This window comes from Prinia subflava, chromosome Z, assembly GCF_021018805.1.
Source record: "Prinia subflava isolate CZ2003 ecotype Zambia chromosome Z, Cam_Psub_1.2, whole genome shotgun sequence".
NCBI classification, from domain to species: Eukaryota; Metazoa; Chordata; class Aves; order Passeriformes; family Cisticolidae; genus Prinia; species Prinia subflava.
This window is the reverse complement of record NC_086283.1, coordinates 96,823,046-96,836,677: the sequence shown is the minus strand read 5'-3', so window position 1 is coordinate 96,836,677 and position 13,632 is coordinate 96,823,046. Positions and strand designations below refer to the sequence as shown.

General features: G+C 34.2%; 1 protein-coding gene across 2 annotated transcripts in view; it reads right to left on the bottom strand.

Moving 5' to 3' along the window:
* AP3B1 (adaptor related protein complex 3 subunit beta 1) overlaps positions 1-13,632 on the bottom strand; it is a 153,409-nt gene that overhangs the window by 48,536 nt on the left and 91,241 nt on the right. The window contains exons 20-22 of one of the 2 annotated variants that reach the window (XM_063422023.1): positions 13,147-13,330; positions 5,661-5,733; positions 4,659-4,765 (exon numbers count right to left, since the gene is read on the bottom strand). In XM_063422023.1, the coding sequence (XP_063278093.1) occupies positions 4,659-4,765; positions 5,661-5,733; positions 13,147-13,330 (364 nt within the window). The remainder of the gene's footprint in view (positions 1-4,658; positions 4,766-5,660; positions 5,734-13,146; positions 13,331-13,632) is intronic. The other variant, XM_063422024.1, reaches the window with a different exon arrangement.

Genomic DNA, 13,632 nt, shown 5'->3' with positions numbered 1-13,632 from the left:
ACTAATTATTTGATAAAACAATGTAGTTGATCAAAATCTGCCTGAGAACAATGGGTGGAAGAACACCATTGCCCACGATCTGCTGCCATCCTAAGTGATTGCACTGTGTCTCTTTCATCACCATAACAATTTAATGTTTCTTCTGATGCAGCCATTTCTTAGGTAAGCACTCAAGACCACAGCTTGAATGACAAATGTATATAGTTAAAGAATAATTGCTGCTAGCAAAGCTCTGAAAAAAAAATCATGAAGTTAAGAGCATGCCAATAACTATTTGGAAGAGCTACTATTTATTTCTCTACTGTAGGATCTTGAAAATTCTTAAAACACCTCATGCTAACCTTTCTTACAAACTGCATACCAGACTAGAGCTGTTATATAACCCATTATTGCAGCCTTTGTGTTCCCCGTACTTCTAAGCAGAGATGTTTCAAATAAGAAAAGAATATACTTCAGAGTCAGTCTTAAAACTTGTTATAGTGGAATTACGAACAGCCTAAATGGACAAAACCATCTAATTTAGAAGAAAGTATTCCCCTCTAAAGACTATGTCAACAACATTGAAATAAAATACCATTTCAGGTGTTCTCCTAGTATGAAAATACCATTAGTTAAATATTGAGGGAGTTCATGTTTACTATTTCTCAAGGAATTCTCTAAGTCTGTACTCAATTTAAAATTAAATGTATTTATCACCTGATTTGACAGGTCTGCAGCTTGACCTTGACTTCTGACAAAAGCTATTATTTCTTCTTCATGCATCACCACTCCAAAGAAGCTCTCAAAGTGTAGATTGGTCAAAAGTTCTTTAGAAGACACGAAACAGAATACAAGATAATTTACTCCTCCCTTCCTAAACAGTTTCTCTGGAAGGCCAAGTAGTCGGGAACAATAAAACATACCATTGGAAGCAACAACTATCATGAAAAAATACTGAACATATTGAATAAAACCTTAAAAGCAAAGCAGTACAACCTCTACAATTATAACTCAATTCCATATACAGAATAATTGATAGTAAGTCTGAATTGCTATGACAAATATTTCTATAAGCACTACAATACGAGTTTTCCCCCCATTTGTGAGATTTTCCTAGTCACCTCTGACCTTTTCCCCAAGCTATTCTATTTAGGGCAGGGAAACAACCTTCTCCCCTCAAATACTACTCAATGTCTACCATACAGCCACACACTTTTTCACTCATCCAACTTCTTTTCTCACCAAAGCTCATATAGACCTGTCAGTTCTCCCTTGCACTAACACTGTTCTGAAACATAACAGGTTTCTTGCTACCAAGGTAATATTTCCTTCTCACTAATTTTATTCATAAAAGCATGTGTCATTTTTACCAGTTAATTACCCTATGTAGCATATTCAGGGATCTCCACATTTAGGACAGTAGTTTCTTGTACATTTTTATTATCTAAAATCCTAATGAGAAAAGAACAGGTGGTTTAGATTTGTTTTTCTTATTAGCTGTGTGACAGGTAGGAACAGATCACTCCACTCTTTGGCTTCTCTCTATTACTACAGCTCTCTTCTCTCTCCTCTCTCTTCTCTCACCATTTCTGCTCAAAATATTAATTATTGTAGCAGATTATAATCCTCCCTGTCCTTTGGTGAGGTATGAGCTTTGCTTTAAATTCCTCCTTGTTCACTTTATAACCCCTGCTTTTGGGAACAACATCCATTTCCAGTGTTTTCCAATAAATGCTTCACACTGACAGTTTGCAGTTTTCTCTTGCCTCCTGTTTTTTATTCTCACTGTGTCTTCACATATTTTTTAAAACTGCAAATTATCCAGCAGAAACTCAATCAACACCAACTGCAGTTTTCTCAAGCACTTGGTTTTGCTGTCCCTTGCCTGCACACCATGAGAATCCCCCCAGAAACCTCCAGTGACCTCAGTGACCTGGTTCACTTAAACCTGAAGATGAACCACATGTACCAAGGCAGAAGCACGCACACGGATTTCCTACATTTTGCATTCAGTTGGAAGAAGGTCATCCATGAATTACAAGAGAATTTTGTTTTTACTGGAACAAACTATAATATGCACGCACGCGTTTATATGAGGGGGAAATGTACTGTATGTAAACACGATGATAAAAACAAATGAGCCACAGGACAAAGCATTAGATTGTGCAGTTTCTATTCAAGAATATTTTGGTTTTGTAGGTTTTGACATAACTGTAAAACCATTCTTGTATTTATGCTTTCTACAACATTCAGCAGCTATGGATCTGGAAGTTAAAAGTTTTCTAAAAGCTGTATCCAATTACATGCTGAATGATTTGAATAATAGACTGCTTGACATATTCCAAGATAAGTGGCTGCTACATTTCTTTGATATTAGGGTCATATACTGTACTTATCTATTTTTACTCCATACTTTCCACTGCCTAATAATAAATTAATTTCTTACTGTTAGTTTGGCATGTGCCCTACAGTTATATTCACTTTCTCTCACAATGAAGGAAGAAGTTTTCTAAAGTATTTTTAGAATTAGTCATTACAGAATAAATTCAAAATACTATTTGAAGAGGCACATTCCCACATAAAGTCTTAAAAGCCAGTTTTATATTTTTATTTTTTGAAAATTAGCTGGTGGTGATGAACAACGTGGCATTATAGTTATCTAACTACTTGCACACACGTAAGACTTTTAAAACCATATGGATATAATTTGAAAGAATGAGTTCTAACCTTAGTATATAATTTGAAAGAATGAGTTTTAACCTTAGTATTTAATTTCTATTGCTACCTGGTGCAGAAAACTCAGCAAAGGACCTCATGTACATCTGCAACTATCAATGGCAATGAGAGCTGAGCTTAGATCTGAAAACTGAATACAGACAAAAACTTGTAATCACTATGCAGGCAGAAAGTATTATTTCTTACATGATCTGGGTCCTTTCCAGAGCAGAAAGAATGAGGAAATATTCCAGTTTCTTTGCTGGTTACCAGACCTCAGTAATACTAAGGAGGCATTTTGCACAGTCATCATACAGAACAACTTCTGATCTTCAGCCTACACCTTCTAGCTCTGATTATCTAACAGCTCTATTTCTTGGTAGTTGTCTTCAGAAGAATGGGGAGAAGCAGTTTAGCAAATGAACAGTGGCAATCATGAGGAGAGCAAGCATGAATATGGGAGTGGAATATATGCTCATGTACTGTAGACAATGAAAGGAATGAAGACATTGGCAAGCAGGGGCACCTAAGCCTGTAGAATTACAGATTGCTATCTCTAATTTATCCTCAAAGGTGATAATTTTGAAGTAAAGCAAAGACACCAGAGTCATTCTTAAGCTAACCCAGAGCCAGGTAAACACATGACAGCTTGTGTTTTGAGCTGTCAAAGCAATAAAGGATGGCAAAGAGGCGACTGTGGAGTGCAATCAAAGAGTAACACTGCACCTTTTGTTAAATGCAGACTTGCCACCTCACATTGTATACTGCTCTACAAAATAACATGGAAGAGAATTTCTGGCATCTTCAGACTGTGTGACACATCAATGACTACACATCAGTTGCAGTGACTGCATGTCCACGGATTATTACTGATCTGCTTGAAATCTACATTACATGCTAATTTTCTTAGATAAGGCTAATATCCAACAAATTATCTGAAAGTCTCCCATCTCAGCACCAAATGTTGAGGCCTGTAAACATGAAACTGAATCATAAGCTAAGGTCTTCTATTTCTTGAGTCAAATCACTCATGTAGCTCCTGTACTTAACAAATATTTGATGTTGCAAACTACTGCTTCCCGTGGCAGCACAGAGCAGGTTACCAGTGAGCATTAAAGTTGCAGCTTAGGTGCTAGATACCAACCTCATTAGAAACAAGGAAAGGCTAAAAAATGCCTGTTTCTCTGGTGTTTAGTCTGGTCACGTCCATCCGTTTTCAGAAAGATATGTACCCTATGTTATACCACTGCAACTTCTATTTAAATTGCAAATATAAATTGGACACACACATAATACTAAAAAAAAACAAGTGAAAGAGAATAAACTAGTATCCTTTCCCACAATAAAAAACACCCTCTACCTCCATGAGTTTGCTCACTTTAATTACACCTATAGTTTTAAGATTCTCTAATGGAAAGTGCTACAAAGCACTACCAGAATGAATCATGACATATACTGATACACCACTGATTGTAAATCTATACCCTTTTTACTTGCACCCAGGGGCTATGTTTCATGTATTTATGAAAAATTACTTCCAAGTAGCAAAATGCCATGATTGGAAGCACGTATGGTAAACAAACAGACTGAGTATTGGCAAGTACGTGATGTTCTTGTAGTCTATTTTTGAAAGTGTAGCAAATCAATTATTTGAAAGAACTCTGTAGTTTGGATACTTTATTTCTGAATTAAAGTTTCCCTGAGGCAAAGAAAATGACACTTTGAAAGAGAAGGTTAAAAATCCTTGAAGGCATCCTTCTCAGATGTGCAATATTCATACTTATCTCCATGTTTCGGAATGCAATTACAGATTAAAAAATGCTGCCAGACTTGCACGTATACCATAATTTCACGTAAGACTTTTATAGATGAAAGAACTTTAAAAAAACCACCTTAATGATGCCTCAAAACATGTGAAATGCTTAAACTGACATGCACCCTCCCATTTTTTAAAGGCTACTTACATCAATAACTGATGAACTCGACAGACTTAATCCCTCTAGGTCTGCTGCTAAACTCGGGGACAAAACTGCTGCTGTAGGAACTGCCACAGGAGTTGTTACAGGACAAACTACAAGCAAAAAGGCAAGATACTTAAATTAAAAAACAATTTAAGATATTGGGAAAGACAATTTTTTTTCACTGCATAAAAAAGGTTTTATGTCCTCATCTAAATGTTATAGTCTTGTATATATGTTTCTAAATATAAGATTACTTCTTCAGACATGTAGCCCCAATACTCAGAATAAGCAATGAAAATACAAATATAACTCATACATGCACTGACCATGTGCATGATTTACTTTAAAAGTATTACTTTTAAAGTAAATTATTTAAAGTATTATTTACTTGATTTACTTTAAAAGTATTTTCTCCTCCTTTCCCATTTTTCCTCTATCTTATCCTTCAGTTTAATACATACTATGTAACACTTCTTCATTTACAGGCTTTGTGCAAAGTACATGTAAATATAAAATCTGATATGCTGCATCTATAGAAGCAAACTTTAAGAAGGGTACTACAAGCATAGCCAAAGACCAGTGCCAGCTCTATCTTAGCCTTCCAAAAGTACCATTTCACACTGTTCTTCAGAAATGCGATTTTTAGCATCTTAATGTAATACCATAATTGGCTCATAGATTGCACAGGTGTTGTACAAGTAACAGCCATTATTACCTGAGAAAATAAGCCCAGTTTAAAGAGTAAACAAGTCCAGACACATACAAATTCTCAAAGTAAATGTTTTATATGGTGGTAAATTCTGAATTTTGAAACAATTTCTCACTTATAAAACCAAATCTTGTAATAACTGTGCTTAAAAATAACTTGACAATCTAAGCATTTATTTTATCAGGAAACTGGTACAATAAATTAACAGAATCAATGTTTCAGACATTTAAATTCATTGAATTAACTGAACAGAATTTATGCCTTGGGAAAAATGAGGCTTTAATCAAGATACTTACAATCATCTAAATCTAAGAGAAACACGTCTTGTTTTTTTGGAGTCTTTCTATCTTGTACTGGTTTTTCTTCTTTCTGTCAAAATAGATGAATATTTCATCTTTCACCGTATCAGCAAAAGAAAAACATTTAGTACTTTATAATGCAAGTGCATTTATTTTACTACTTTCACAAAGCAAAATGTATCCATTGTCAGGGCTTGGCATCCAGAGAATTCACCTGCTTAGAAAGATTTGTTTATATAGTTAAACTGAAACAAAATTTCACAATTGAATTTCTGTACCCCTGTATTCATTTAATATTAATCATTGTTGCTACACAGAAAACATTTGATGACAGATCAGACACTTCTGTTGAGACCATTAAGAAGAAAAGCTGTTATCTCTTTAAGACAAAAGATTGGGGTACTAACATTTCTGTTTTCATACGAGAAACAGAAAATCTATTCAGTACAAAATACAGTGTTATTTGCACTTATCTAGGAGCATGGAATTCTGTCCAATTATCTACTGGGATTTACTTAACAGAAAGTTGATTTTTGTCACCAAAGAAGTTTCAGTTTAAAGCCTTGAGATGAGTTCTAATAATAAGAATTGGCTGTACTTTAAGTAAATATTAGAGAATTAATAATCCCAGTACCTTGGCAGAATATTTCAACAAAATTTGCTTCAACACCTAAATAAAAAGTTCTACAAAAATTTTGTAAGAATAAGTGTTTGCCCTACCTACAGAGCATGTCTAGACAGTGGTGATTCAGGAAAGAATTCAGTGTTACAGCTCAGTATAGACTGCCAAGAGGGTGGTTTAGTACAAAGCATTGATTTTTGGATGTAGTCAGAACCTTTGTGTATCACAGAGTTTTGACATTATGTTGATCCTACCCACTCTAAAGCTTCTTTCATTTGTGTCAGCTGAAGAATTTCTTCTACCTTCATCCTCTCTGGCTCACATACCAAGCAGAAGGCCTTGCCATTTTTTTAGAAAATATGTTAACTGCCTTTAGACCTTAAGACACTGCTCACTACCTAAGTTATTAAAAGTAATTTAAATATAGTCCTTCCAGGAGTCACACTTCCTAGTTTACTTGTTTCCTCTTAAACAGTACATGACAACTGAATACATATACAAATATAATTATTTTACCCCCCTAATAAATTAACGAGACTAAATAAATCAATAAATCTCTTGATGCCCATCTAGGCCATTTCTTAAGCATTTAAGACAACCAGGACACAAATTTCTAGAAGAGCTTGGAGCCTGCTCAGCAGCTGGAACCACTTCCTTTAACTGGCACCACATAATAAAATGACACCTCTTTTCTCAAGGTGCATTCATTCCCTTTCTTCCAATCTCTCAGCTTCATAATCAGTTGCAAACAAATGAAAACACTGAGTTTATTTTTCTCAATTTTGTGAGAAATTCTGTGGTTCCCTCCAAAGAACATGAAAGAAACTAGCCAATGCTCTCGCTAGCTGAAGCCACTGATGTTAATGACTCCCAGGTTTGATGCTGGCCATGATGACACCACTTATCATGTTCTTCCTATAAATACCATGGCTCAGACAGACAGTAGTCTCTTACATGATCCCTACAGATATGCTTCAGGTATTCTGGAAGAAGAATCATCTTGTGGACTGAAGGAGCCACTATTTTAAAAATTATTTTAACGTCATCATACTTTGATGGTGCTTATCACTATGGTATTTGAGTGTTCTACTACTGCTGATTTCTCTGAAACCTAAAATTCCTTTGGATAAAGACAATATTACAAAATAGCTTTAAAATGATGCTGAATTATACCATGTCTTATATGTTTTGTCCAGAATTAGTGAGGGAGTCTTGCAAAATCAGCGTTGTTGAATTCCACTCTGCTTACAACTACCAGACTGTTCTCTTGAGATGTGTTTATTAACAAGTCTCTAAGCTTGTTTTGGCTACTTCTGTTTTAAATCCGTGAAATAAGGACAAATAATGTGCTTCATAAGCTACAAGTTCTACTTGAACTACTCATGTCAGAGACAATTTTGTGACAATCCTTCTCATGAATTCCAAGCCACCTTATGGCATCATTTGGTGAATATTTAACCCTAAATCTTGGGTTTAGCTGTTATTTCCAGTACTTCTATAAATTATAAATTTATAATTTATAAATTATGTATCACAACCTTTTTCCTAAACTAGGAACTCTTTAGAAACCAAAACAGCCTGAAGGACAATTCAGATAAACAAAAGGCAAATATATTAAAATTATCCTCAACTTCTCAACTCTTTGTCCCTTTGCCCCCACTTATTAATAAGATAGAGTTCTACCTCCAACTATGATTAAAGTTCAAAGCTACAGATTCATATTTGCTAAATATTTCCATAGAGATGGGATGTCTCCATCTCCTCCTATTATGTAGCCAATTAAAAGTCTCTAAAAAGTGGCTCAACCCACACAAGAGCCATGCAAGGGTAAGAATTCAATATGCTTCAGTACAAGTTTCTAAAAAATTAGGAATCACTGCAAAAGAATCTGTTTATGCAAGACAACTAAGATGGGCATCCAAAGTCACAAATAATACCAAGTGAATACTTCAGTTTGCTTTTTCTGCCACAAGTACAAAAAACACACAAAGCTTGATGTGTACTTTTATAAGGTGAAATCTATTCCTGTACTAGTATTATTTTGAATCTACTGCATTAAAAATGTTTAAAAATGGGGGAAAATCCTTCAAGATAATTTACTTCTAATACTTCAAAACAAAGTAAAATGGTCCTAAAATAAGGCAGAAGTAAAAAAAAAGTATTGAATCCAGGTATGGCAAGGAAAACTTCATTACATGCTTTATCAGAAGACTGTTTTAAGTGTATCAGTTTACTATAAAGAACAAGCAAGCAAACAATTCCACCAAAGTGAAAGTAAAAAACGCACAAACCTGACCCTACCATCTGGGAAATGTAAAATCAAGAGCTAATTAAATCAAGATAAAGGTAATGTTTAAATGTGATCATGTCTTATTCCCAACTTCAGTTGAGTGTTCAAGCTTAAGAAAACATTGGGCTATTCATATATGTGTTTGGGTGCTATACATATCTAAAAACATGGAAATATTTTCATGCTTATATGTATTTCTACATACGGGTATGTACCTTAATTGTGTGAAATTCTGTAGAAAACACCAAAGAAATCTATTTATGTGGATCCTGCCTATTACAAACTTGATTATTTTTAATTTGTTTTTTTTTCTGAGAAAATAAAATTGATTGGCTATCCATGACCAATAAATAGCCAATGACTGCAGATATTTCAACTGAGTAAAAAAAGCTTTGCATTTGAAATCAAGACAATAAAAAGGTTCTGATGTGTCTGACATTTCTCTGTAACACAATTCTTCATCTTTTTCTTCTTAAAAGTAAGCCTACGATATAACCCAAGCAGATTTCTACCAAGAAAGCCCACTATGGGAAAAGCAGAATATTAAACAAAGAAGTTAAGGTATATTCCATCAAACATTTCTCCATTTGCAATTCATCTTGGTAATAGAGATAGAACCTGGTAAATGCATATAGGACTTGAAGCAGGAGATTTCTCTTGCTCAATGCATAATTCATGTGCTCCGCCTGCAAAGTGTGTAAAATGAGAATTTCACACCGCAGCATGAGCCATGGAGCTGCAGAGAAAAGGCAGATGAAATCATATTCTGCTGTGTGAATTTTATTTCTTATCCTCCCAATATTTATACAAAACCATCACTGACAATCCAAATGCATTGACAGATCACCCACTGTTTCCATTGTGTTAGCACTTGAAAGGAGATCAGGCAGAAAGATAGACAATTTGTTTTTGTATATTTTTTAAATAGTGGATCAGGTTTTTAACAGCTGAGTGACTGTATTATACTTGTAGAAGGAGGTCAACAGTAGCTGATTTTAAAATCCCACTGTAGAGACACCTACTTATACATGCATCATCCTCAAATCTGCATTTTAGCTCTACGGTATTTATGCTTACAGTATAATATGTATCTGAACACCTCAAACTATCCATATCTCAAAATGATATAAAAGACTGCAGTACAAGAGACTGACTTTTCTATTCACTGCAGCTCAATTACAGTGAACACAACAGCTTTTTCAAAACGATTTGTCAGGAGAGAAAATACTAAACCATTAATAATATATTCAAGGGAATAATCTGAATTTTTGTAGTGTATTTTAATGCCAGAAAGTGCATGGATGTATGTAGAAATTAAGCTCCAGTGTGAACGTAATAAAACCTTTTTTATTAAGAAAATTTTGCAGAACACAGCAATGGCACCCAATACAATATATATCGAATGGTAAACATCACCCAGAACATCAGCAATGTAACACAGTTCATAACGTGTTGCATTGCAAATGAGAAACCATAAAAATAGAGCTCACTAATCACAACTTATTTTATTAATCTGTATTTTAGAAAATCTTTTTCACTTTTACTGAAAAGGAAATCCTAATGAATAATCTCCCCATATAGACTGCCCAAATTAAGAACACAGTACAGCAGAATAAAATAAGCAATGTCTTTTCTGATGACAAACTATCAGAACAAAGCATGCATTTCTGAGAGCCTGGCAGAAACCATCTGTTTCCTGGGTGGTCTGAAAAATAAGTCAGAAAGGAAGCAGAAAAATAAATATGTGTGGTTGTTTTAAAGTGTACCTTGACACATAGGGGTCCATATATAAGACTTCAGCTATAATCTTCTTTAAAGTTTGTTAAAAATTGTTTTTTCTTTCCAGCTTGGAAGTTGTTATGTAGGTTACCATCAGTTACTTTCATCTATCATTACAGGGCTCAAAACGGGTTTCCCTCAAAAAAACCTATTAAGCTAGTTAGCATAACAATCACCTTTAATAAAAAACACCTGTGATTCTCTTCCTCCAACCCCTTATCTAATTACGTGTCTAAAAATAAAAAAGTACTGGAAACACCTGAATGGAGGCATTGAACATGGGGTTCCAGGGATTAATATCATATACTGAAACAGTCCTCCTTCTTTAGGACATTAAATTAACTACCCCCTCTCTCTTTAATTGTGACCACTGCTGTTTACAATTCATCAGCCATAGTTTGTTGTCCTTGTATTAAATGTGCTAATTTCTAAATGAAAAAGAATTTAAGGAACATCTAGTTTCTGCACAGTGAGATCTATGCTGTCTGTCCTTTCCAATAATCTCCTTGCTACCTTTCTGGCTGCCATGCATATAAACCCATTGCTATTTGATTTAATGTCTTTCGTGATGTTTAAAAGGTTTGCAATGTTTCCCCTCTATCCTTTGACTCTACTCTTATCAACTGTTCTGTCAACTGTTTAAAGATACTTGTTGTTCCTAACACATTTCCTTTTAGGTGCTTCTTAATCAAGTAAGACTTCAGAACTACTGCAACGTTCCTTCTCTTCTCTTAAAATCCAAAGCCTTGACAACTTTCCATTGACTTCAACAATTCAATCCCAAGCTTCTTGGACATTCCAGTTCGCATATTCAGTGTATTTGACTTCACACATTCTGCTGTTTTAAAATACAAAAAGCTTCTTTATGCTAGTAGTCCTCACATATCCTGTGAAAGAACCAAACAGTTTAGACAACTGTAGTGAAAGAAATTATCAACACAGTGTCAATATCCTGAGAAAACTGGAAAATGCAGCAGAGAGAAGATAGTATAGTTTGAACATGGCTCTGCAGTGCCTGCTCAGAACTAAGCACGTCAGAGCACGCATTACTTTCTGGTGAAAAAATACCCTGCTGATTTGAGAAGCTGCAAACTGTTACAATTTAGTAATTTGTAGTATCCATCTAGTATCAAAGTAGTATCCCATCTAGTATCAAAGCCGTTTATTCTGAGGATTTAAGTTGTATTTTTTGTGCTACCAATTTCTGCAAGATCCAGTCTGGCTGCTCTAGAAGAAAAAACCTTTGACACAGGTGTGCCACCCAAAGTGTTAATTGGCAGGAAACAATGATCAAACCATGGAAACACATCTCCATTTCTCAAGTTATACAGTCTCACTTCACCTTTTGTTCTACTTGGTTGAAGAAGGGAAAAGATTAAAAGTTAAAGTCACAACTCAAGAGTTCTTAGGCAGACCTATGAAGTTACAAAACAAAGATCATGTACAATATAAGTTAAAGGAAATAATTAAAGGAAGAACACACCTCAACAGCTTAATCAAGAAACACTCTTCCATCTTAACTGGTCAAAACACACCTATGCACCAGCTTCAAAAATTGCCAGAAATGCAACAAAGGATGTCTATTTTGACTATTTTCCCATCTGTATAGGAGTCCTGACAGAAAGGGTTTAGCTTAATTTAAAATGCATTAGAATTTCACTTGATTTTCAATATCCCATATCAGTATTAAAATGGAAACCTCTGAGCTACAATTCTACCCTTCAACATTTTTTTGTAAATATATAGAAAGAAATGCACAGGAAGTGTTTGATAACAGAAAAGTGTCATAAATTCATTTATTCTTCTTCCTGAACAGGTTTAGAAAAAAGTTCCTCCTTTATTTATTTTTAAATGAAAGGTAGGTAGGTAAACAACTGATGCCAATAGTACGTAGTTAGTTCTATAATGCTAGTCTGAGTACTGTGAACTTTTTTAAGCTCTTTTTCTTCACTAAGGTAAGCAATTACCTCTTAGCTGACACAGGAATGGCTCTGTTGCATATTTTTGCATCTTCACATATTTTGAAACCATTTAAAAAATATGTTTTTAAAAGCTTGCTACTTCATACCTCTTTTAAAAAAGCTAACAGAATTTGAAGTAACAGAACTCTTTATTCCTATCAAGCATGGACAGCAAGTAAAAGTTGATTGCTCATTAGGAATATTAATGCTACTAATCTATATATACATCTCAATTATAGATTAATTAACTGCATTATTCTCAATTTTAACAGAAAATTTTAAAACTAGGATAAGAGTTTTGTTAGAACATCTTCAAATGCTTAAGGAACAATGTACAAACATTTGGTTCTCAGTTTTGTCTCCTCTCAGACCCAGGTATTATAGCTATAATTTAAGATTCCATTTTAATAAAATAACCATCAACATCCATGTATTAAGTTTCATCAGTTCAACAATAACCTAAAAATTAAATTAAAAACCTATTAATTTTATTATAAAAGAATAATAGACCATCAGAAAAAATATTATGTTCTGTCTATAAAAAAATAATTTGATTCGGTTATTCTTCTTCATCTATATGGAGTAAAAATAATATGAAACTATAAACTGAAATAGGGTTTTTTGTTATAAAATGCTCTTACTTGCTTAGACTATCAAACTACTTTTGGATTGGTCTCTCTATCAAAAGTAAGAATTTTTTTTCATAAATTCTGCATCTTTTTAGGTATGCATAAAATTACTACCCATCTTCAGTCCAACAGAAAAAAACATGGATGGATGGTTAGATACACATTTTCATATGATATAGATGTTTCAAAAAACATATTTTACCTTACTAACCTTGTTAGAGGTAGCATTTCTAGATTTTCCAGACTCAGAGTCGCTTTTAGAGTCGGATTCTGACTTGGAGCCTGAAGAACATTCTTCTGATGAAGTGTACTCTGTATCAGAGGAACTGGATGTGCTTCTCTTTCTGGAAATTCCCTCTGCTCTCTTTTTAATATCCTCTGAATCACTACATATTTAAAAAATGTTAAGAGATATGTAAAGCCATCAAAGGAATCTGCTTAGGCAAAATCCTACAACAGCATTTCAAAGTTTTATTAATTGAGTTTTAAGTCATTATTTGTCCACAATAAAAAAACTCAGCTACGAATGATGCGGTTTATTTAAGGCTGCAAAAAACTGTTCTATTATACTACACAGTACACCATCACAGGTAGTCTAAACCAGCAAAACAGCCAAACAACATGTGAACATATGAAATATTAAAAATATTATCTGCACACATCAAGCTTGTGACATTACAAAACGAAG